The sequence below is a fragment of the Aegilops tauschii genome, chromosome 3 (genome assembly GCF_002575655.3).
Source record: "Aegilops tauschii subsp. strangulata cultivar AL8/78 chromosome 3, Aet v6.0, whole genome shotgun sequence".
NCBI classification, from domain to species: domain Eukaryota; kingdom Viridiplantae; phylum Streptophyta; class Magnoliopsida; order Poales; family Poaceae; genus Aegilops; species Aegilops tauschii.
Window position 1 is genome coordinate 235,998,204 of NC_053037.3, and position 24,393 is coordinate 236,022,596.

Here is a 24,393-nt window from a genome sequence, read left to right on the forward strand (position 1 = left end):
TGTTCACGAATGAAAAAATATCCTAAAAATTCAAAAACTTTTCATGACTTATAAAATAGTATATTCGTTCATAAAATGTTCGCCGATTCAAAAAATAATCATGCATTTCAAAAAATGTTCTTTAAATGAAAAAGATGTTTGTGAATTTCAAAAATTATTCCACCAATTTCCAAAAAATATTCATCCATTCTAGAATTGTTCGTCGATTCAAGAAAATTATTCAAAAATGATCACAATTTTAAAAATATTATTAATTGTGTAAAATGTTCATGAATTCAAAAATGTTCTTGATTTTAGAAAATATTTGAATATTTTTAAAAGTGTTCATGAATTCGAAAAATGTTCATGATTTCAAATATGTGCACGGGTTCAAAAAAGTGTCTACGAAATCGAGAGTTATAGTGTATCTCGACGATGCAGCAAAATGTGTTCATGGCCATTGAAGATTATGATTTTTTTTCCTTCCGTGGCCGTTTTTCTTTTTTAGTAAACGGGCCCTTTTACCAGAACACGTCAGCCGACCATCAGCCCGTTGCTTCAAAAAAGAAAAAAAAACCTGACGTATGCAGAGCCCGTTTGCTAGTATGATCCGCTGGATGCGGAGCCCCGGTGAAGATCGGACGATGGGAAAGGCGTGGCAACGGCACGAGTCGCAACCTGGAACAAACGGCGGAGAGGGAACTCGCAAACCAGGATCCCCAAGCCTCAAAGATGAGATAAACCTTTACACTCTCGAGAGCTTGGACGGTGAACCATCCATATGGCAACCAACACCCTCCCCTCTCGCTCCCTCCTCGCTGCTCCGGCCCAGCACCCTGGTCTACGGCTCGGGACCTCTCTCCGCCTCTCCCTCTCCCTCTCTCACCACAATCAACCTGCCGACGACCCTGAGCGCCGCCGAGCTCCGGTCGGCTCTCACCCGGCCTTCTCGCGCGGTAACCGTGCCAAGAAGATCCCCGTCCCGACCACTGGCGAGCCCGCCGCCGGCATCCGGGTCACCGACCGGGGCCTCGCCTACCACCTCGAGGGGGCGCCGTTTGAGTTCCAGTACAGCTACACGGAGGCCCCACGAGCACGCCCCGTCGCGCTCCGGGAGGCTCCATTCCTGCCGTTCGGTCCCGAGGCCACGCCGCGCCCGTGGACCGGGAGGAAGCCTCTCCCCAAGAGCCGCAAGGAGCTGCCTGAGTTCGACTCTTTCGTGCTACCGCCGCATGGCAAGAAAGGCGTGAAGCCCGTGCAGTCGCCAGGGCCATTCCTCGCTGGGATGGAGCCAAGGTACCAAGCGGCGTCCCGGGAGGAGGTCCTCGGGGAACCGCTCACCAGAGACGAGGTCGCCGTGCTCGTCAAGGGAAACCTCAAGGCGAAACGGCAGCTCAATATGGGTAAAGTTTCATGAACTCGCTCAATAAGCTAGGAGTTACAGCTATGTTCCTTTTAGTCTGAATGTGCATTTCTGCAGGCAGGGATGGTTTAACACACAATATGTTGGAGAACATTCATGCACACTGGAAGAGGAAGAGAGTTTGCAAGATAAAATGCAAAGGTGTATGTACAGTTGACATGGATAATGTCTGCCAACAACTCGAGGTAACTATGCTACCACCCTCTATTGTTTCTTCGGGCTGCTACATCTCGTTTCAGTTCTAGCCCTCTGTTTTGTTTTTTGTATCCTGCAATCTATTTAGGATATATCCTATCTTGTAATTCTTCAAATATATCGATTTTACACCATGGTAAAATTTGTCACTCTTGGTTTCTTTAGAATGTCTGGCTTTATATTAATAAAGCCCAACCGAGAGGCAAACACAAAGTCTTACAACCAAACCGAATAAAATGGAAAGCAAGGTAGCAAGGATATCAGTTTAACAAAACAAGCCACATAAGCGAGTACGTAAACTCGCAACACAAGACACACGCAGCCAATATCCCAATTAGCTGCTCGACGTTAGATGTCTATTGATGACATACGCTGCCCTGCGCTTCTTCCCTTGGGGGAGACAGAGCTGAAAGGAAGAGATGGTTTTGAAGATGTAATCAGCTGGGAGACCTGGGATAATTCTCTCAATAGAATGCTTGTTAATCACATTCCATAACCCCCAGAATCGCACTACAAAGCAACGGCAAACGACCCTATGAGTAGGACCCTTAGGGTCACACAGTAGCTCTAAGAACTCAGGTGTGTAGTTGGCGTTCCAGGAGCATCCCATGCAATCTCAGATGCAACTCCACATAAACTGCTACTCTCCCCTCAGCGCCTCCCGAACTAGCCAATTTTTGAGGGGGAACATTATGACAGAACACCATGCTGACAAGCTGTCATGGAAAACAGAGTGAACTGAGGCCTCTGTCTCCACGGCTAGCATGTACACTTGTACAGGTTGTGATAATTTTTGCAAAAGAGGGGTGTCTCCAAGCCACTTGTTAGCCCTGCCGTCTTTGACCTCAAATCTCGCCACAAGCTAAAGTCGAATTTAACTTTCTGCGTCCCATTCCATAACTATGAACGTTTGTCAACAGCCTTTGACCTCGAATCTTGCCCCCAAGCTAAAGTCAAATTTGACTTTCTGGATCCCATTCCAAAATGATGATCGTTTGTCAACAGCCGAGAAGACATTAGAGTTGGGGAAATATTTCTTGTTTAACAACCTGGCCCACAAACAAGATAGAAGGGTTATGGGAAAGCTTCCAGATCCATTTGACAAGCATCCTAGCCATGCAGAGGCCGGGTGTGTGCTCTTTCGGTTGTATCCTCTTGATGCTTCTGTCGGAGTCTAGGATCTGCGTCCAAGAAACTTCTCCAAGAACTAGGGTTCAAACTCTGGGGGCCTTTGCTTGGCGACCTACGACCCGACGACAACTATGGCGAGATCATGACGAGCACACTCACTCACACCGGACACGAAGGGGACGCGTGAGCTACCCAGGTTCGGGCCACCGTGCGGTGTAATACCCTACTCCTGCTTGTGTTGGATTGCTCTGTAATGGAGAGCTTGTGGCTCGAGGTACACGAGGTGTGAGGGAGAATGGCCCGATCCCCTTACATGGAAGCGGCCCTGCCCCTTTTGTAGTGCCTTGTTGGTCCTCTTCCCCGAAAATATGAGCGGGAAAGGGTGGCCATAGGGCGGCATTCAAAGGGGGACAGGCGCCCAGGCTTATCCTGACTAAAGGTGGTCTCCGCCTGATAAAGCGGTCTTCCTGACGTGCTGGTGGGCTCGGCGATGACCTCCGCCCTGGCGCGCTGATCCGTTTTGATCCCCCTACACCAAAGAGGAAATGCTTTGGGACTTGCTTTGGGAGAGGCAGACGCCGCTGCTCCCTTATTACCAAAATGGAAACCTGTCTGAACCGTGCCCTGCTATCTTTACCCTGACAGGGGGACGTCACCCACGTGACGGGCCTGGAGCCCCGCTGCTGGTTGCGTACGTCATGCCTCGTGAAGCGGCCTCGCGTGGCAACCTGGTGCCTGGCGGCGAGGGGCCTTGCGAGGCTCGCCCCTCAGGAGGCGACTCCCTCCGGAGCGGCCGAGGAAGGGCCATCTTTCCTGGGCCAGCCCCAGTCTCGTCCTCTGGGCCAGAGGCAGACGGGCCGTGGTACCCTGGTTCCCACTGGGCCGACAGTAGCCCCCGGGCTCGCGGCGTGCACGTTCCGCCCGTTAGGGACGAAACGATGCGGGGCCCATCGAGTTGCCGGGTCCAGGGGCGACGTGTGGCAGCCTTTGCGGGCGCAGCGCCTCCACTTCCCCACGACGCCTCGATAACCGCCGTCTCAGCGATAAAGCCGGTCCGTGCAGTGTGCAGGCACACCATTGCTCCTTCACCCCGTCCCCAGTCTTCCTCGCGACCAACACCTCGACTCCCCCCTTTCTCCAACTTCCCAATCTCCGTCTGCCGCCGCCGCAGCCATGGCTCCCAAGAGGAAGCTCTTCGCAGCCGAAAAAGGGAAGAAAGCGGTGGAGGAGGTGGAGCCGCCGAAGTCAGCGCCGGCAAGGAGCAGAGGCCGGGCCCGCGTTCCCCCTCGGGCCGGACGCGCTCCATGGCCGCCGCAGCGGAAGTTGGCCCCAACACCTGTGGGATGGCCACGACTCGTGGTCGTGGGCGGCGTGGCGCTCGCGGGCGCGACAGAGCGCGCGCCCCCTTTCCCTGGGCGGATGCCCACATGGCGGAGGTCGCGCACGAGTTTGTCGTGGGGCAGCACCGCCAACCTTGCAGCTGGCTCCGGGTTCCAGACTTCTTTCTGAGGACGATGGAGGACGGCGAGCCTCTGGGCCTGTAGCTGCAGGAGGACGGCTGCTGCAACGGCCCCTTCTGGGTGGCGGGAGCGAAGACGATGGGAGCCCCCGGAGCGTCAAGAGTGAAGACGAGGATTCCGACTAGGCGCGGGCGGTGCCTGGGGCGGACCCTTAAGGACGATTCCTTCCTTTCGCCCCTGCGCAACCAATGTAGCCCGGTGGGGCGTGAAAATATCTTGTATGGCACTATATGTCAAAGTACTTGATGTCTCCTGTGTTTTTGCTTTCTCCCCGAGATGCTTCTTTCCTTCTTACGCTGCCCTTGTGCCCCGTGTCGCTGGGACCCAGCCCCCCGAGCTGCCGGTGTGGAACGACTATCTATGGGGTGGTTTAGCTCCTTTGTGGTTCGGCGAGGGGAATGCACTAAACACAAAGAGCAGGGACAATAGAAAGCGCAAGGATCTTTACCCAGGTTCGGGCCACCTTTAAGGTGTAACACTGCTTTTGGTGTATTGAAAGTGTGTGGAGCACAAGTACACTGAGTGCTCTCCCCGGCAAGGCGCTAGGAGAAGGCAGCTACACGAGCAAGTGTTCTAGGGGTTTGAATGGGTTCGAATCCTCGTAAAGGTTGCCCTGGCCCTCCTTTTATAGCTCAAGGGGTCACCACAGTGGCAAAAAGGGAATTACATGATGATTTGGTAGCATACAGTGCTATCATACCTAACTCTGCTAGTTAGGACAAAAAGCATTAAATGCATCGCTAGGTGTCATGAGGAGGAGAAGCCCCAACAAGGATATCGCACCGCTTGCCCAAGGTAACCTTCTCTCCTGCGTGTCGACACGTGCCGGTAAACTCCACCTCGCTACCTGCGGGCTTGACACCTTACTGACCAGCGACCAGCTGGTTGGTGAGGTGGATCGGTGGTAGTTGGCGGGGGTTCGCTAGCCACGGGGCTTGCCTGGCTCTTGCCTTGCCGGCAAAGGCTGCTTTAAATGTCCTGTCTTGATACTTATCTTGATCCTTGGTCTTCTTGATGTGCTCCTTGATCTCCCAAAGAGCTGTTTCTTTGATTCGGAAATCTTCACTGAGACTTTAGTTTGGTGGAGGAGCTGCTACTCGTCTGTGCATAGGTCAGGGTACTTGAAAGGATCGAGAAGAGGTGTCTAGAGGGGGGGGGGGTGATTAGACCCTTTACAAAGAAAAGTAGCAGTTTTTAAATTCTTCAAGTTAAGGTGGAGTTTTAGCACAAGTTTAAACATTCACAATACATTTTAAGCAAGCATGGCAAGAGTATATGAGCAGCGGAAAATAAAGCATGCAAGTTGCAAGAAAGTAAAGGGATGGGATTGGAGTGTGCAAACGCAATTGAAAACACGGAGATTTTTGGCATGGTTCCGATAGGTGGTGCTATCGTACATCCACGTTGGTGGAGGCTTCAACCCACGAAGGGTAATGGTTGCGCGAGTCCACGAACGCTAGACTTTTCGATGGGACCGACATGATCAACTCGGTGGGACCGATGTGCTAGGGTTAGGGTAAAACCTTAACTCGGTTTGACCGATTACACAAACTCGGTGAGAACGATTTTGGTAATGAGCAAACAGAGAGTTGGTCAAGCAAACTAGGTGGGACCGACTGCATATCTCGATGAGACCGAAATAGTTGCAACAGGCAACAGAGAGTTTGCAAGCCCATCTGGGTGAGACCGAGATCCCATCGGTGAGACTGAACTGCTTAGGGTTTCTGGCAGTGGCTATGTCAAGTGAACCCGGTGGCGCCAGATAGATCAAATCGGTGGGGCCGAGTTTGACTTTAGGTTTAGGACATATGTGGAAATGAGAAAGTGGTTGAGGGCTTTGGAGCATATCATTAAGCACTTTGAGCAAGCAAGCCATTAAGCAACACCTCATCCCCTTTTAATAGTATTGGCTTTCCTATGGACTCAATGTGATCTTTGATCACTAAAATAAAAATGTAGAGTCTTGAGCTCTTGCCAATCTTTGTCCTTAGCATCTTGAAGGGGTTCCACATCCTATTGTCCATGCCACGCCTTTGTTGAACTTTCTGAAATATACTAGATGAAAATATTAATCCAACAAGTGATATGTTGACATTAATTGCCAAAATCACCCAGGGAGCATTTATGCTTTCAATCTCCCTCTTTTTGGTAATTGATGACAACATATATCAAAGCTTTAGATAAAAATATGAAGAATAGCAAGTAAAGCTTTGAAAGAACATGTAACATGCATAGGCTCTCCCTATATGTATGCAATCATGTGAATATGAAATATAAGAGCATGTGAATGCATAAGCATGTCAGAGCAAGCAATGGGTTACATGTATATGCATCAGAGCAAATGATGTGAATATAAAAAGTGTACCTCCATGTTCATGATTCTTTCTTGCAAACAATATGTACAGTAGCAAGAGATAATCATGCACATGAGTGTGATACATATACTTACCTTGTAGTCTTGAGGTGGCTTTGGAGGAGGTGAACTTGAGAAAACAGGATTAGATAACACAAAAACACCTACTAGGCAATGCAAGAACAGGAAACCACAAGAGTACCAAGATTGGGTTGACATGTAGAGAGTAAGTACTAGGTACTCTATTTGGATATAGACATGTCCCCAAAGAGATACGCAATGAATTCGAAGATTTTCTTTCCTTCCCGTAAATGTCTTTCTCCCCCTGAATCTTATATTGGATAATGGGAGAAGATAGGGAAAAGAAAATCAGAGCAAAAACAATCATAATCAAACATAACACATACTAACATGTTTTCCCCTCTTGAAGACATGTGACTTCTCTCCTCTATGGATAACAAGCATCTAGAGAAGCTTAAGGTGTGCATTCTCTTTTATGTGATGAGCTTTGATGGGCTCTCTCTCCCCCTTTGACATCAATTTTCAAAAATGGATCTTCTGGAGCATGAGTCAAGTAGGTTTGGTCCTTGAGTCACAGTACTAAGCAACATGTAATATAAGATGCTGGTAGAGGACAAGAATCATCGAGTGAAACTGGACAAATATGCAGGATGCAAATGGCAAAGTGTTTTCAGTATTGAATTCGGTTGCTCCGAGTTGTCTGCTTCGGTGGCACTGAGTTGTTTCGGTTTAGCCGAGGAAAATAAATCGGTGAGGCCGAATCCAACACAGAGAGAAAATATTTGTCATCTTAGCTCACTTAGGCAGATAAGATCTCATAAAGATTTGCAAGGAATTAACTGAAAGATTTGCAATGAATTGGATGCAGGGAATGTAGAACATAACAGAGAAAAGAAAAGAAATCTAGATGAATTTTTTTTGATAAAAGGGAAACTCACATGCAAGAAACAAATGCAAGAACACAGAAAAACACTAGAGAACTTCATCTAGAAATGGTCGGCGACAAAGCCACCTATGTTAGAGTATATTGACTGAGGAGTCAAGTGAGAACACTTGATCGTAGGTCATACTCATCGTTTAAGCTTAAAATGGGGTTGCCAGTTTTCGTTTAAGCATTTTGATGTATTTGCATCTTGTTGCGCTGCTTTGACCCATGACTTGGGGTAAAGCTTCTCTAAGATGAAATAACATACCTTGGGTGGTAGTGTTGATCTTGATCATGTAGTTGAACTTGTGTGGGATGCTTAAGATTGATGTAGCTCATCAATGGTTGGGAGCACCACTTGTAGTTTGAGTTCATCTACCTATATGGGTTAGTCTTGTAAGCAAGAGCACTTGTGTATCCAAAATGACAAGCATGAAATTTGATATGTAGAAATTGTCAAAGGATATGTTTGAAAGGATTCATGCTTCCTTGTCTTCAACCACCGATTTGTAGAGACTTGGTGATGTAGAGATTGCTCATGATGTGAGTGAGTTGCAATCTCATAGATTTAGATTCATTCAAGTACCTACAAGGGTTAGCTAGCATGTAAGGGTGCAAGTGTATCCAAGACATATGATCATCATCATAAGAGAAATATCAAGGATTAGTCAAAGGCTCATGCCTTGCATGTATCCAAATAAAGTTTTTACTCCAAGTTTGAAGTATCAATGATGTTCAATTCACCTCTCAAACGGCAAAATACTTTCTCATCAAGCGGTTTGGTGAATATATTCGCCAATTGCTTATCGGTACGAACATGCTTAAGATCAATGTCTCCTTTAGCAACATGATCTCGAATGAAACGATGACAAACTTCAATATGCTTAGTTCGAGAATGTTGCACGGGATTATGAGCAATCTTAATAGCACTTTCATTGTCACAAAGCAATGGAACATGTTTCACATAGATCCCATAATCTTTAAGAGTTTGGGTCATCCAACAACATGAACTGGCGGCAATGTATTCCGCTTCGGCGGTGGATAAGGATACCGAGTTCTGTTTCTTGAAGGACCAAGACACAAGAGATCTACCAACAAATTGACAAGTATCTGAAGTGGACTTTCTATCAACCTTGTCACCGGCATAGTCCGAATCAGAGTAGCCAACAAGATCAAAAGAAGACCTTTTAGGATACCAAATGCCAAAATTTGGTGTATGAATTAAGTATCTCACTATCCTTTTCACAGCCTTAAGATGACATTCTGTGGGGGCGCTTGATATCGTGCACACATGCACACACTTAGCATAATATCGGGACGGGAGGCACATAGATATAACAATGAACCAATCATAGAACGGTAAACCTTTTGGTCAACTGATTTGCCATCCTTGATCAAGTCAAGATGTCCACTATTAGGCATGGGTGTTTTCATACCTTTGCTTTCTTGCATGTTGAACTTCTTGAATAAGTCCTTGGCATATTTGTTTGACAAATAAAGGTTTCCTCCTTAGTTTGCTTCATTTGCAAACCAAGAAAGAACTTGAGTTCACATATTATAGGCATCTCAAACTTCTTCGACATTATCTTTCCAAACTTTTCACTAAAATGAGGATTAGTTGAACCAAATATGATATCATCAACATAAATTTGGCACACATAGTTCTCCATTAACCCTCTTAGTAAAAAGAGTAGAATCTATCTTTCCAATCTCAAAGCCTTTTTAATAAGGAACTTGGTCAAGCATTTATACCACGCTCTAGGAGCTTGTTTAAGACCATAAAGAGCTTTGTGAAGTTTGTAAACATGGTCGGGTTTTTTAGGATTAACAAAGCCGGGAGGTTGTTTAACATAAACTTCCTCCTCAATTTCACCATTTAGAAAAGCACTTTTAATGTCCATTTGGTATAATGTGATATCATGATGATTGGCATAAGCAAGTAAGATGCGGATGGACTCAAGTCTAGCAACAGGGGCATATGTCTTACCATAGTCCATACCTTCGACTGAGTGTAGCCTTGGGCGACGAGACGTGCTTTGTTGCGAACGACTTGTCCATCTTCGTCTTGCTTGTTGCGAAACACCCATTTGGTACCAATGATGTTGTGGTTGTTGTCGGGCTTCTCAACCAATGTCCACACTTGGTTCCTCTCAAAGTTGTGTAGCTCTTCGTGCATGGCATTTATCCAATCCGGATATTCCAATGCTTCTTCAACCTTCATAGGTTCAATGCTAGAGATGAATGAATAATGTTTACAGAAATTAGCCAATCGAGTTTTAGAGCGAGTGATTCTCCCGGTTTGGATATCATTGAAGATTTGTTCGATGGGATGGTCTCGTGAAACTCTTGCTCTAACTCGTGAGAGTTTTTGTTTGGGTCGGGGTGGAGCATCTTCTTCATCATCTTGTTCTTCCTCTTGGCCTTATTCATTGTTGATGTTGTTGTTCTCTTGCGAAGGTGGAGAAGAAGGTTGATGAGGTTCATCTTGGTGTACTTCCTCGTTTTCTTCATCTTGGCGTGTCCCACTTGTGGATGCCTCCGTGTCAACTCTTGGTTCACCTTGTCGTGAGGTAGAAGCTTCCACTTGGACGGACAAGGTACTCTTCTTCACCTCCGTTGGACGAATCTTGCCAATAGACAAGTCTTGGATTGCTTCCGAAGGGTCTTTGTCTCCTACATCAATTGGCAATTGCTCTACTTGCGAGCCGTTAGATTCAACAAACTTCACATCTACCGTCTCTTCAACCTTTTGGGTGAAATTGTTGTAGACACGGTATGTGTGAGAGTTTGAGCCATAACCGAGTAGGAAACCCTCATGAGATTTAGGAGCAAATTTAAAGCGATGATGCTTATCAAGAATATAACACTTTGAGCCGAATACTCGAAAGTATCCAACTTGGGGTTTGTTACCGGTGAGAAGCTCGTATGCCGTCTTGCCGAGTAGCTTGTGAAAATATAGACGATTTGTTGCATGACAAGATGTCTCAACTGCTTCCGCCCAAAAGTGTTTTGGCGTCTTGTACTCATCAAGCATCGTTCTCGCCATCTCGATAAGAGTCTGGTTTTTCCTCTCAACAACTCCATTTTGTTGAGGCGTGTACGTAGCCGAGAACTCATGTGAAATCCCTTCTTCGTCAAGAAAGGTGTCCACATTTGCGTTTTTGAACTCCGTTCCGTTGTCGTTGTGAACCTTCTTGATCTTCACTTCAAACTGATTTTGGGCCTTCCTAGCGAAGTTCTTGAAGATCTTTTGGACCTGCGATTTATCATCAAGAAAGAACACCCACGTAAATCTTGAAAAATCATCGACTATGACTGAACCAAACGAGTTTTCACCGAGACTTTATAGGCGTTTGGACCAAAGAGATCCATATGAAGTAGCTCCAGCGGTCTTCTCGTGGTCATGATGTTCTTCACGGGGTGGCTTCCTCCAACTTGTTTTCCTGCTTGACAAGCACTGCATAATCTATCCTTGTCAAATATAACATCTTTCACTCCAAGGATATGACCTCCTTTAATAAGCTTATTAAGATTTCGCATGCCCACATGACCTAACCTTCTATGCCACAACCAACCTTTAGAAGATTTAGCAATTAAGCAAGTTCTAGGTTGAGCCTTTTTAGTGAAATCAACAATGTATAGATCACCTCTATGTATACTAGTAAAGACCATATTGTGATTATCTCTTCGAAACACTTGGCAATCTACTTCAGTAAATAGAACATTGAAGCCAAAATCAGCTAGTCTAGATACGGAAAGTAAATTATAGCCAAGAGATTCAACAAGCATAACATTTTGTATGGAGCTATCATGTGAGATGGCCACCTTACCAAGGCGAACCACCTTACCCTTTGAGTTATCACCAAAAGTGATATACTTTCGAGGGCCGTCATTTTCAGCTAGCTCACGAAACATATCCCTGTCTCCGGTCATGTGATCAGTACATTCACTATCAAGAACCCATTCCTTTCCTCTAGCCATGTAGCTGCGAATATTAGCCATAAGACCAAATTGTCTCATAGACTCATCGAGATCGAAGTCACTATCATCATCCTTTTCATAGTATCCATGTTCAACATCGTCTTGTGATTGATCATTTCCTAGAGAGAGTGATTCATTAGATAAGTGATCATCACAATGTTCATCTTTATAAATCCTAATGACTTCGGAGATGATGTTGCTAATGATTCCAACATCTCCTTTTGCATGCATAAGGTCACGGAGCTCAAACAAACTGTTAGGAATAAGCAACTTGTATTCCCATGAGGCCATAGGCCGATATATATACATGTACAGGTGTGGAACATATGCAGGAAACCCCTTATACAACGGGATAAATACAAAGGGGTACATGACTTATATTATAACTCTAACACCCCCCCTCAAACTCATGGTGGATGAACAACACTGAGTTTGGAGAGATAAAAGCCATGTTGTGCTCTAGTCTGGGCCTTCGTCAGGAAATCTGCCAACTGTAACTCGGAAGGCACATACTGAAGAGCAATAACCTGATCCTGCACAGCAGCGCGCACATAGAAAGCATCAACACCAATATGCTTGGTGAGCTCATGCTTCACAGGATCGCGCGCAATGCTAATAGCACCTGTACTGTCAGATAAGAGCAGAGTCGGTGTAGTGACAGAAACACCAAAATCCTGAAGTAACCACCGTAACCAAGTCACCTCTGCCGTCAAAAGAGCCATGGCTCGCAACTCAGCCTCAGCACTCGAACGGGAAACTGCAATCTGTTTCTTCGTCTTCCAGACAATGAGAGAACCACCAAGAAAAACACAGTAAGCAGAAAGTGAACGGCGATCAGAAGGATCACTAGCCCACGTAGCATCCGAATAGGCCTGAAGCTGTAAAGAACTGGAGCTAGGAAAGAATAGACGGTGAGAGATCGTGCCCCGAAGATATCGGAGAACACGAAGGAGATGACCATAGTGAACCGATGTGGGAGCAGAAACAAACTGACTCAGAATATGAACCGGATAAGAGATGTCCGGACGAGTGACAGCAAGATAGACAAGACTGCCAACGAGATGACGATAACGCGTCGGGTCAGGGAGAGGAACACCATCAGTAGCACGGAGGTGAACATTGAGCTCCATAGGAGTCTCAACAATGCGTTCGTCAGTAAGAGCAGCACGAGCAAGAAGATCCTGAATATACTTTTCCTGGGATATAAAAAAGCCATCAGAGGTAGAAGAGACTTCAATCCCAAGAAAGTAGCGAAGAGGTCCAAGATCAGACATAAGAAACTGCTCACTAAGACGGGCCTTTACAAAGGCAATATACTCGGGGTCATCCCCAGTGATGATCATGTCATCAACATAGAGAAGAAGAAGAGTCCGACCACGAGGAGAAAGGTGAATAAACAATGCTGGATCATGAGCACTTGCTGAAAAACCAGCAGTAGTGACCACAGAGGCAAAACGCTCAAACCAGGCGCGTGGGGCTTGCTTAAGGCCATAGAGAGAGCGACGAAGACGACATACCATGCCATCAGGAACATAATACCCAGGTGGTGGCTGCATGTACACCTCCTCACGTAGCTCACCATTAAGAAAGGCATTCTTAACATCAAGTTGAGATATAGACCAGTGACGTACAGAGGCAACAACAAGAAGTGTACGAACAGTGGTCATATGGGCCACAGGAGCAAAAGTCTCATCATAATCACGACCATGCTCCTGCTGAAAACCACGAGCCACAAGACGAGCTTTGTGACGCTCAAGAGAACCATCGGAGCGAGTCTTAACCTTGTAGACCCACTGTGACGCCCCCGATTTGACCGTACACTAATCATGCACGCAAATGTGTACGATCAAGGTCAGGGACTCACGGGAAGATATCACAACACAACTCTACAACATAAATAAGTCATACAAGCATCATAATACAAGCCAGGGGCCTCGAGGGCTCGAATACAATTGCTCGATCACAGACGAGTCAGCGGAAGCAACAATATCTGAGTACAGACATAAGTTAAACAAGTTTGCCTTAAGAAGGCTAGCACAAACTGGGATACAGATCGAACGAGGCGCAGGCCTCCTGCCTGGGATCCTCCTAACTACTCCTGATCGTCGTCAGCGGGCTGCACGTAGTAGTAGGCACCTCCAGTGTCGTAAGTGTCGTCGTCGACGGTGGCGTCTGACTCCTGGACTCCAACATCTGGTTGCGACAACCAGATAGAAAGGAAAGGGGGAAAAGAGGGAGAGAAGCAACCGTGAGTACTCATCCAAAGTACTCGCAAGCAAGGAGCTATACTACATATGCATGGGTATATGTGTAAAAGGGCATATCAGTGGGCTGAACTGCAGAATGCCAGAATAAAAAGGGGGAATAGCTAGTCCTGTCGAAGACTACGCTTCTGGCCATCTCCATCTTGCAGCAGGTAGAAGAGAGTAGATTGAAGTCCTGCAAGTAGCATCGCATAGCATAATCCTACCCGGCGATCCCCTCCTCGTCGCCCTGTTAGAGAGCGATCACCGGGTTGTATCTGGCACTTGGAAGGGTGTATTTTATTCAGTATCCAGTTCTAGTTGTCATAAGGTCAAGGTACAACTCCGGGTCGTCCTTTTACCGAGGGACACGGCTATTCGAATAGATAAACTTCCCTGCAAGGGTGCACCACATAACCCAACACGCTCGATCCCATTTGGCCGGACACACTTTTCTGGGTCATGCCCGGCCTCGTAAGATCAACGCGTCGCAGCCCTACCTAAGCACAACAGAGCGGTCAGCACGCCGGTCTAATCCTAAGCGCGCAGGGGTCTGGGCCCATCGCCCTATGCGCACCTGCACGTTGCGTACGCGGCCGGAAGCAGACCTAGCCTAGTGGCGTTCCAGTCCAATCCGGCGCGCGCCACTCAGTCGCTGACGTCAAGAAGGCTTCGGCTGATACCACGACGCCGGGATACCCATAACTACTCCCACGTAGATGGCTAGTGCGTATAGACCAAATGGCCAGACTCAGATCAAATACCAAGATCTCGTTAAGCGTGTTAAGTAACCGCGAACGCCGACCAGGGCCAGGCCCACCTCTCACCTGGGTGGTCTCAACCTGCCCTGTCGCTCCGCCACAAAGATCCACTTGCGGGTACTCCTACGAGCCGACCCGACTTTAGTCATCACATGTGTCATGTATAAAGTATATAAGTATATACCCGTGATCACCGCCCAGGTGATCACGGCCCGATAGTATAGCACAGCAGACGGACAAGAATGTAGGGCCACTGATGGAAATCTAGCATCCTATACTAAGCATGTAGGATTGCAGGTAAAGGTAACAACAGTAGTAGCAAGGATAGGCTATGCATCAGGATAGGATATCGGAAAACAGTAACATGCTACACTACTCTAATGCAAGCAGAATAGAGAAGAGTAGGCGATATCTGGTGATCAAGGGGGGGCTTGCCTGGTTGCTCTGGCAAGTAGGAGGGGTCGTCAACTTCGTAGTCGAACTGGACAGCAGCAGTGTCGGTCTCGTAGTCTACCGGAGAGAAGAGGGGGGAAGAAACGGTAAATACAATGCAAACATAAGCATGACGATGCGTGACATGAAAATGAGCGGTGCTAGGTGTGTCCTAACGCGACAGTAGGTGGTACCGGCGAAGGGGGGGAACATCCGGGAGGTATTCCCGATGTTTCGCGTTTTCGGACAGATGGACCGGAGGGGGAAAATTGCTAGTTCAATAGGTTAGGGGGTTGTGGTGGACGAACGGACTGCGTATTCGGATTCGTCTCGTCGTTCTGAGCAACTTTCATATAGAAAACATTTTCATCCGAGTTACGGTTTAAAAGATATGAATTTTCAAAGTTTATTTGAATTTCTGGAATTATTTAAATTAAGCAAAAATGAATTATGACGTCAGCATGAGGCAATGCTGACGTCAGCAGATCAACAGGTCGGCTGACCAGTCAAACCAGACAGGTGGGTCCAGTGGGACCCACATGTCAGCCTCTGTTAGTCTAATATTAATTTAAACTAAACTAACAGTCTAATTAGAGGGGTGGGCCCCATATGTCAGTGAGTGATTAGTTAATCTAATTATTTTTATTTATAAAACATTTTTCTTTTTCTCTTTTTTTTTTAATTTTGCGGCGGGGCCCGCATGTCAGTGGCTGGGCCTGCCCAGTCAACTGGGACCCACGGGGCCCACTGGCAGTGGCCCTGGGGTGGCCCCAGGCCGGCCACGTCGGCGGCCGGCGCCGGAGCAACTCCGGCGACCAAAACAGCGGCGGCCCCTCGCCGGAGTTGGCCGGAATCGCGCTACGGGGCTCGGGGAGGAGCGGGGCTAGGCCCATTCGAAAGGGCTCGCAGCGCCGCATCCAGGGGTGGCCGGGGCTTCGCCGGACTTGGCCGGAATCGGCGCCGGCGAGCGGCGGAGGCGGCGGCGCGCACGGGTGCCCGACGGAAACGAGGCTACGGCGGGCTATCGAGCAAGCGGAGGGGCTGGGGGGCATCTACGCGAGGTGGGGAGTGCAACGGGCTTGAGCCCGTGACCAACAGGTCACCGGAGCCTCGCCGGCGGCGAGCTCCGCGGCGCGGCGTTCGGGCGCGCGTGGGGAAGCAGTTAGGGGGCGCGCGAGAGAGAAAAGACAGGGGAGGAGGGGGGAAGGCTCACCGCGCGGCACACGGAGGCCGGTGAGAGGCTTAGGAGCAGCAGGTCGGCGCCGGGGAAGAAGGGGGTCGCCGGCGTCCGAAGTTGAAGACGAGCTCGGTGTGCTCGTTGTAGGGGCTCCGGTCTCCAACGGGCTGCACCAGACGAAGCAGCGAGCGACGGCGGTCCTTGGAGACAACGTGGGGCGGCGAGGTGGGCACGGTGGCCGTGTGAACGACGGGAACGGCGGCGACCGTGTCGGGCGTGGGGAAGGAGAGAGCGGCGCGGATCTGGGGGGGAAAGAGAGAGGCGCAGGGGCCGAGAGGAGAGCGGGGCGAGTGGGAGAGAGGCCCGAGGAGGCGGGGGTGCTGGCGCCCTTATCCTCCCCGTCGCCGGCGAGGTGGTGCGGCGGGGACTGCCCCTGTTCCGACCCCGGTCGGGGGAACAGGGAAGGGGGCGAGCGGGAGAGGTGGGCTGGGCCGGGGGTCGGCCCAGTCGGGCCAGGGGTCCAGTGGGGGGGGAGGGCCTTCTCCTTTTTTTCTTTTTTTCTTTGTCTGTGTTCTTTTGCATTTTCTTTTTATTTGTTTATTTTCTTTTCTGTTTTATTTCATTTAAAGGTATTTAGGTATTTTATAAAAATGTGTTTTCTCCACCATAATTACCAGTGTAATTTCTGGCAGGGCCCGAACATTTTTGTTTAAATTTTTGAAAACTTTTATTTTCCACTTTTAAATTTAATTGAAGTTTGAATTAGGAGTTTGAAAAGGAATGTGATTCAAATGTGATCAAGCCCTGTTTAGCAACATGATTAGCTTAATCACAGGGAGTTACTGTAGCATGATTCTCGGGGTGTTACACCCACTTACAAGTGATGGGATGGACTCCAGGAGGAAGAGAAACAAGATCCCAGGTACCAGTGCGTTCAAGAGCAGCAATCTCCTCTGCCATCGCAAACTGTCATTCAGGATGAACAACAGCCTGACGATAAGAAGTCGGCTCAAGAACAGCAGCACCAGCAGTGGGAAATCCAAAGCGATCAACAGGCGGACGAGGACGAGAACGCAAGCCATAAGTAGGCTGAGTGGAAGAGGACGACTCATCCAAGGAGGCATCCACAGGTTGTGAACGACGAGTGTAATGCTGAGGAAAAGATGGAACAGTAGAAGGAGGAATCGCCAAGGGAGAATCGGGGGGTGGCGACGAAGAAGTCACCGGAGATGAAGGTGTGGGTGGCGACGAAGAAGTCACCGGAGATGAAGGTGTAGAATCCGGTGACATGCTAGGCGAGGAGACCGGAGAAGATGGTTGCTGCAAATCAACTAGAGGTGGAGAAGCAGAGGGAGTGGAACGAATAGGCACAGGCGCAACGGGGGTGATAGGCGAGTCAGGAAAAGTGAGAAAAGAGATATCCTCCATCGAAAAAATCGAAGAAGATGGGCGTGGGTAGAAAGGACGAGACTCATCAAAAGTCACGTCGCGAGAGATACGCATCCGACGACCGATAGGATCCCAACAACGATAGCCCTTATGCTCATCACTGTAGCCTAAGAAGACACACTCAACAGACTGAGCGGTCAGTTTGGTGCGTTCGCGAGAGGCAAGAAGAACATAGCAAACACAACCAAACAAGCGAAGCATCGAATAATCGGGAGAACGATCAAAAAGACGCTCAAAAGGAACGCCACCCTGCAAAGCAGCGGACGGCTGAAGGTTGATGAGATAGGCGGAAGTGGAGATAGCCTCGGCCCAAAAATGAGGCGGAAGAGAGGCGGCGATCATCATCGCACGAGCCGTCTCAAGAAGGTGACGATGCTTGCGCTCAGACACGCCATTCTGAGCATGAGCACCAGGACAAGAGAACTGGGCAAGAGTACCCTGCTCAGCAAGGACTCCACGCAACATCTTGGAGATATACTCTCCAGCAGAGTCAGCGCGGAAAACACGAATAGGAGTAGAGAACTGAGTGTGAACCATGGCAGCAAAACGCTTATAGATGTTTAACACCTCACTACGAGAAGACATAAAATATATCCAGGTGTATCGAGAGAAATCATCTATAAAAATAATATAGTAGCGATGACCTCCTTTCGAGGCAAAGGGAGCTGGACCCCAGACATCGGAGTGAACCAGGTCAAAAGGATGCTGAGACATAGTGTCACTATGAGGATAAGGTAACTGGACCTGTTTACCAAGCCGACAACCCTGACAGTCTAAAGACACACCGCCGGAGACAGATCCAAGAAGACCACGTCGAACTAAGGATGAGAGACGAGAGCCACACAAGTGACCAAGGCGATGATGCCACTGCTGAAAAGAGCTAGTAGACAAGGCAACAGAGGGGGAAAGACTAGCGGCGGTGGCAGCGGAGGGAAGGTGAAGCCAGTCAAGCTCCCAGAGACCCTGAGAGTCACGGTGTCGGGGACCAGCACCAAGGAGAGCACCAGTGTGACGGTCCAGAACAGAACAAGAGTCAAAGTCTAGAATCACCCGACAACCGGAGTCAACAATCTGACCACCAGAAAGGAGCTGCATGGTAAGTCGAGGAACATGAGCAACATCAGGAACATGAAAAGATGAGGTGCTAAGAATGCCTCGACCATTAACCGGGAGGGAGGTACCATCAGCAGTAAGAACATGAATAGGAGAATCAAGAGCACGAGTAGAAGACAAGGTGGATGAATCATGAGTCATATGAAAAGATGCTCCAGTATCAAGAATCCATGGAGATGTACCTGACTGTGGTGAAGGTGGTCTCACAATGCCAGAGGAGTCAGTAGCAGAACCAGCAGAACCCGTCGGTGAAGAACCAGAGCATGCGGCGAGCAAGCACCGAAGGCGCGTAATCTCCTGCTCAGTCAGGAGCTCAACTGAAGAGGTCGACGCAGATGCACCCGGCAATGAAGAGCCGGAGGCAGTGAGCAGACCACGAAGTCCCACAATCTCCTGCTCGGTGAAGTACATAGCTGGAGTAGATGACGCAGTAGCACTGGGAGAGGAGCGGCCACCAGGCCCACCACCGCCTGTGGAAACCGCCAGAGGAGGCGACATAGCATAATCAACATCATCCATAGAGGCCGGTGACGGAGACGAGGGCACATGCAGACAAGCCCCAAGCGCCAAAGGAAGACGCGGGTCAATAGAGTCATGCATCAACACATCCGATGGGGGCCGTGAGAGGAGCCGGTGTAGAACGATAATCACCGATGAAAGTCGCAGGAGGAGTCGATGTAGAGCGACAATCACCACGTGCGAGAGTCGCCACAGGGGACGATAGCATAGACGAACGAGCACCAAGCGCGGAAGAAAGGCACATGTGCGAGACGGGGTCAGTAGAGCAAACACTGAAAACTCCGTCAGTAATCACCGGGCAGCGAGGGACAGCAACATAGCCCGATGCAGCAGACATTTTTTTTTTGGAGAGACCCGAAATCAGCAGAATCCGAGACGGCAGGCGGACGAGCAGACGGGAGCGAACGGCGCCGCGGGGAGTGGAGCTGGGGCGCACAGGTAGCAGAACCAGCGCCTGAGAGCAGGAGGCGCGGCTGCGAACCTGGCGGGACTGGCGAACGCGAGCCGGGCCGGGCAAACGCGAGCCGGGCGACGGCGCCTGGGCGGGAGCGGCGTCCTGGCGGGAGCGGCGCGGGGCGGGAAGGAACGGCGAGCCTGCGGGAGGAGCTTCGGGCGGGAGCAGCCGCGGTCGACGACGACTGCGAGCGGGAGCAGCGGCGGCCGACTCCGCGGGAGCGGGAGGGAGCGTCGAGCGGGAGCGCCTGCGGGAGGAGCGGACGACGGGAACGGCGCCGGGCAGGAGCGGCGCCTGGGCGGGAGGGAACGGCGCCTGGCGAAGAGAAGACGCGGCGGCGGCGAGATGGGATCGGAGCACGAGTTGCGCGTGCGAAAAAGAGACCTAAAGCTCTAATACCATGTTAGGAATAAGCAACTTGTATTCCCATGAGGCCATAGGCCGATATATATACATGTACAGGTGTGGAACATATGCAGGAAACCCCTTATACAACGGGATAAATACAAAGGGGTACATGACTTATATTATAACTCTAACACAAACAATCACCAAACTTAGGATCATTGGAATTCATCTTACTTAAGGCAATAGACTTATGAAGAATCACATCTAGATTTAGCAAGGAATAGTTAGGAAATCGTTCCTCAAGAAATATCCATATGGTGTAAGCACAATCAAGAGTAGGCAAGCAAACAATCAAATTTCTAGGCAAACCTCTAGTGATAAGATTGACAGTTCTAAGATTACGGATCATGTCAAGAGACTCATCGGGAGTAGGATGCAAAGGATCAACAAGGGGCGCACAAGGGGTAGTAATGTACTTGTTCAAGTGATATTCATTGAAAATCTCAAGCATCTCATTTTTTACTCATGAAAGAACTCTCCATCAAGTATAGGCACTTTACGTCTAAGACTCCCCAACGTAGACTCATCCATCTTCCTCCAATGGTGATTAAACCAAAGCAATGGAGACCAGTGCTCTGATACCAATTGAAAGGATTGAGAAGAGGTGTCTAGAGCGGGGTGATTAGACCCTCGACAAAGAAAAGTAGCAGTTTTTAAATTCTTAAAGTTAAGGTGGAGTTTTAGCACAAGTTTAAACAATCACAATACATTTCAAGCAAGCATGGCAAGAGTATATGAGCAGCGGAAAGTAAAGCCTGCAAGTTGCAAGAAAGTAAAGGGATGAGATTGGAGTGTGCAAACGCAATTGGAGACACGGAGATTTTTGGCGTGGTTCCGATAGGTGGTGCTATCGTACATCCACGTTGGTGGAGACTTCAACCCACGAAGGGTAACGGTTGCGCGAGTCCACGGAGGGCTCCACCCACGAAGGGTCCATGAAGAAACAACCTTGTCTATCCCACGCCCACGAAGGACTTGCCTCACTAGGGTAGATCTTCACGAAGTAGGCAATCTTCTTGCCCGTACAAACAACTTGGTTCAACTCCACAATCTTGACGGAGGCTCCCAAGTAACACCTAACCAATCTATGGGACACCACTCTTCAAAAGGTAATAGACGGTGTGTTGATGATGAACTCCTTGCTCTTGTGCTTCAAATGATAGTCTCCCCAACACTCAACTCTCTCTCAATTGGATATGGTGGAAAGATGATTTGAGTGGAAAGCAATTTGGGGAAGGCTAGAGATCAAGATTCTTGTGGTTGGATTGGAATATCTTGGTCTCAACACATGAGTAGGTGGTTCTCTTTCAGAAAATGAATGCTGGAAGTGTAGGCACGTTCTGATGGCTCTCTCCACGAATGGAGGAAGGGTGGAGGGGTATATATAGCCTCCACACAAAATCTAGCCGTTACACACAATTTACCAAACTCGATGGGACCGAATAGTGGAACTCGGTCAGACCGAATTAGTTCAAAATGTGAACGTTAGACTTTTCGGTGGGACCGACATGATCAACTCGGTGGGACCGATGTGCTAGGGTTAGGGTAAAACCTCAACTTGGTTTGACCGATTACACAAACTCGGTGAGAACGATTTTGGTAATGAGCAAACAGAGAGTTGGTCAAGCAATTTAGGTGGGACCGACTGCATATCTCGGTGAGACCGAAATAGTTGCAACAGGCAACAGAGAGTTTGCAAGCCCATCTCGGTGAGACCGAGATCCCATCGGTGAGACTGAACTGGTTAGGGTTTCTGGCAGTGGCTATGTCAAGTGAACTCGGCGGCGCCGGATAGATCAAATCGGTGGGGCCGAGTTTGACTTTAGGTTTAGGACATATGTGGAAATGAGAAAGTGGTTGAGGGCTTTGGAGCATATCACTAAGCACTTTGAGCAAGCAAGCCATTAAGCAACACCTAATCCCCTTTTAATAGTATTGGCTTTCCTATGGACTCAATGTGATCTTGGATCACTAAAATGAAAATGTAGAGTCTTGAGCTCTTGCCAATCTTTGTCCTTAGCATCTTGAAGGGGTTCCACATCCTCTTGTCCATGCCACGCCTTTGTTGAACTTTCTGAAATATACTAGATGAAAATATTAGTCCAACAAGAGATATGTTGACATTAATTACCAAAATCACCCAAGGAGCACATGTGCTTTCAGTACTAAACACCCGTGTTTAATACACCGACAGGAGCCCCTGGGAGTAGGCCGCACGTGCTGCCGGGCATCGTTGGGCTAGGCCCAAACAATGCACAGACAAGCAGTGTTAATTTTATAGAAAATGATACCTGTGCCTTTGAGATCTTCTTTGCTTCTTCATTAATTTGAATTTGAGCCAGCCCCCAGTTCTTCCTCTGGCATCTTTGTCGTCCAGGCGGCGTCCAACGTCTGTGTCAGAAATCAGGGGTGCGTACGTACACGGGTCGCGACTAAGTTTAGCCCGGGCAGGCCCACGATCACGCGTGGCTTGGTGTAACTGCCATTTTTGTCATCACTCCCCCTTTTACTGCGGCCCCCCATGACGCGGATTAGGCGCGCAACGTGGGATTGGTGCAGAGGGGCGGTCGTGGAGTTAGTGCTTTGAATCAGGGGGTCAGGACGCCGGATTGGCGAGATTGGGCGGTTCATGGAGTAATGCGCTCGCCAGGAATGCAGGGCATGGGATTGGTGAAGCGGGGCGGTTGCCCTAGGATAGTGGAGAGCCAGCCTTCGTGCCTCTCCCTAGAAAGAGGGGGACTGCGGGAGGCGATGCTCATCCACCTCCCCTTCCTCCATTTTCCCAGCATTTGCTCCCACCATGGCGAGAGGGAGAGGTTGAGCCCGTGCTTCCGACGTCACAGCGAGAGCTTCTCCTCAGCAACAAACCCTTGCCTCGGCCGCGGTTGCAGAGGCCTGCTCCAGTGCGCGGGCCGGGGCTGTAGGTCGTGGTCGGGGTGAACGGAGCAGGGCGCTCGTTGTTCCACCTCCAAATGCTCCGTCCCCGGCAGAAGGCCATACGGAGGATACGGCGCTCGAGTTCGTCGTCGAGCTGTGCGACCCACCACGAAGCCGGCTGCGGCTCCCTCGTCCCTTCGCCAGGGTAATGGAGGTTGACCAGCCGCTCGGCCTGTGGCTACCTGTGAACGGCTGCTGCAATGGCGTCGTGTGGGTGATCGTCGAGTTGGTGGTGTCCGGTACGCTCTTCGTGAAGTTCTTCAGGGCTTCAGGTGCTCGCATGGAGTGCCGCGCGGAGAGGTCGACCAACAACGACGAGGAGGACGATGGTGAAGACGACGACGACGAGTCCCCGAGCGTTTGTCGCTCGAGGAGGACGATGGTGAAGACGACGACGACGAGTCCCCGAGCGTCAAGTCTGAAGACGACGACTCGGACTCCAGCTGAACGTCGGCAGCGCCATCATCTCCAGCTGAGCAACGGCAGCACCATCATCTGCAACTGGACACCGGCAGAGTGGTCTGCCGGAAGCGCTTCGCCTAGGCGCCCCTTTTGCCCTGGGTTGCACTTGATGTAAACCCTGAAAAGAAAGGGCTAAAGGAAATATTAACGAGCACTTTTCTTTTTCAACAAATATGTAACACTTGCCGTGCTCAAATAAACATGTATTGCCCCCTTTATCCGTGCTTATCCTTGTATGATTCGAATCCAACACCCTACGCAGTTTGGAAACTTGCCGAACGCATACTTGCTATGAGCGCTTTGAAGGAGTGGCCCTTAGCAGCCTGCTGGGTGTAAGGTATCCGACAAGGCAACTTTCGGTCTCAATGTGGCTACAAATAATCCCGCCGAGCCGACTCGAGGCAAGAATAAGAGCGCGAATGAAACACGACAAGATTCCTTTGCGTGCAGGTTTTTCATACATGTATAAACCCGAACCAAGGGAAATTCCAAGATGTAACAAAGAAAATTTTCAGTTGTCTTTCAACTTATCTTTCTTTGCTGTACTTCTTGTCGTATGAAACGGATGCCAAACGCCATATGAGATGGTACTCCATCATCCTCCCCGGGAAACATGTACGTGAGGAATCCTTCTGTCTTTGAGAACAAGAAAGAAAAGAAAGGAGTGGTGTAGAGACCTTGGCAGCATGTTAGTCGTTTCATTCAAACAAAATGTAACCACAATACATCATGCGTTAGTACATAAGTAATTGGAGTGCGAAGACCGCGACGTCGCTCGACTCCTGACAGAGCCAGCAGGAGCACCGTTGCGACCTTGCCGCGGGACCGCGGGAGCGGCAACAGGTTGGCATGGCGGGAGCGGTGCCTGATGATCTTGGGCCTGATCGATAGGCGTCTTGCCGTGTGAACG

General features: G+C 49.2%; 1 protein-coding gene across 1 annotated transcript in view; it reads left to right on the forward strand.

The window, feature by feature from the left end:
* Positions 1-659: 659 nt before the first annotated feature.
* Positions 660-24,393, forward strand: part of LOC109757375 (CRS2-associated factor 1, chloroplastic) — a 34,530-nt gene continuing 10,796 nt past the window's right edge. The window contains exons 1-2 of the mRNA XM_040403781.3: positions 660-1,382; positions 1,460-1,587. Of these exons, the coding sequence (XP_040259715.1) occupies positions 761-1,382; positions 1,460-1,587 (750 nt within the window). The 5' untranslated portion in view covers positions 660-760. The remainder of the gene's footprint in view (positions 1,383-1,459; positions 1,588-24,393) is intronic.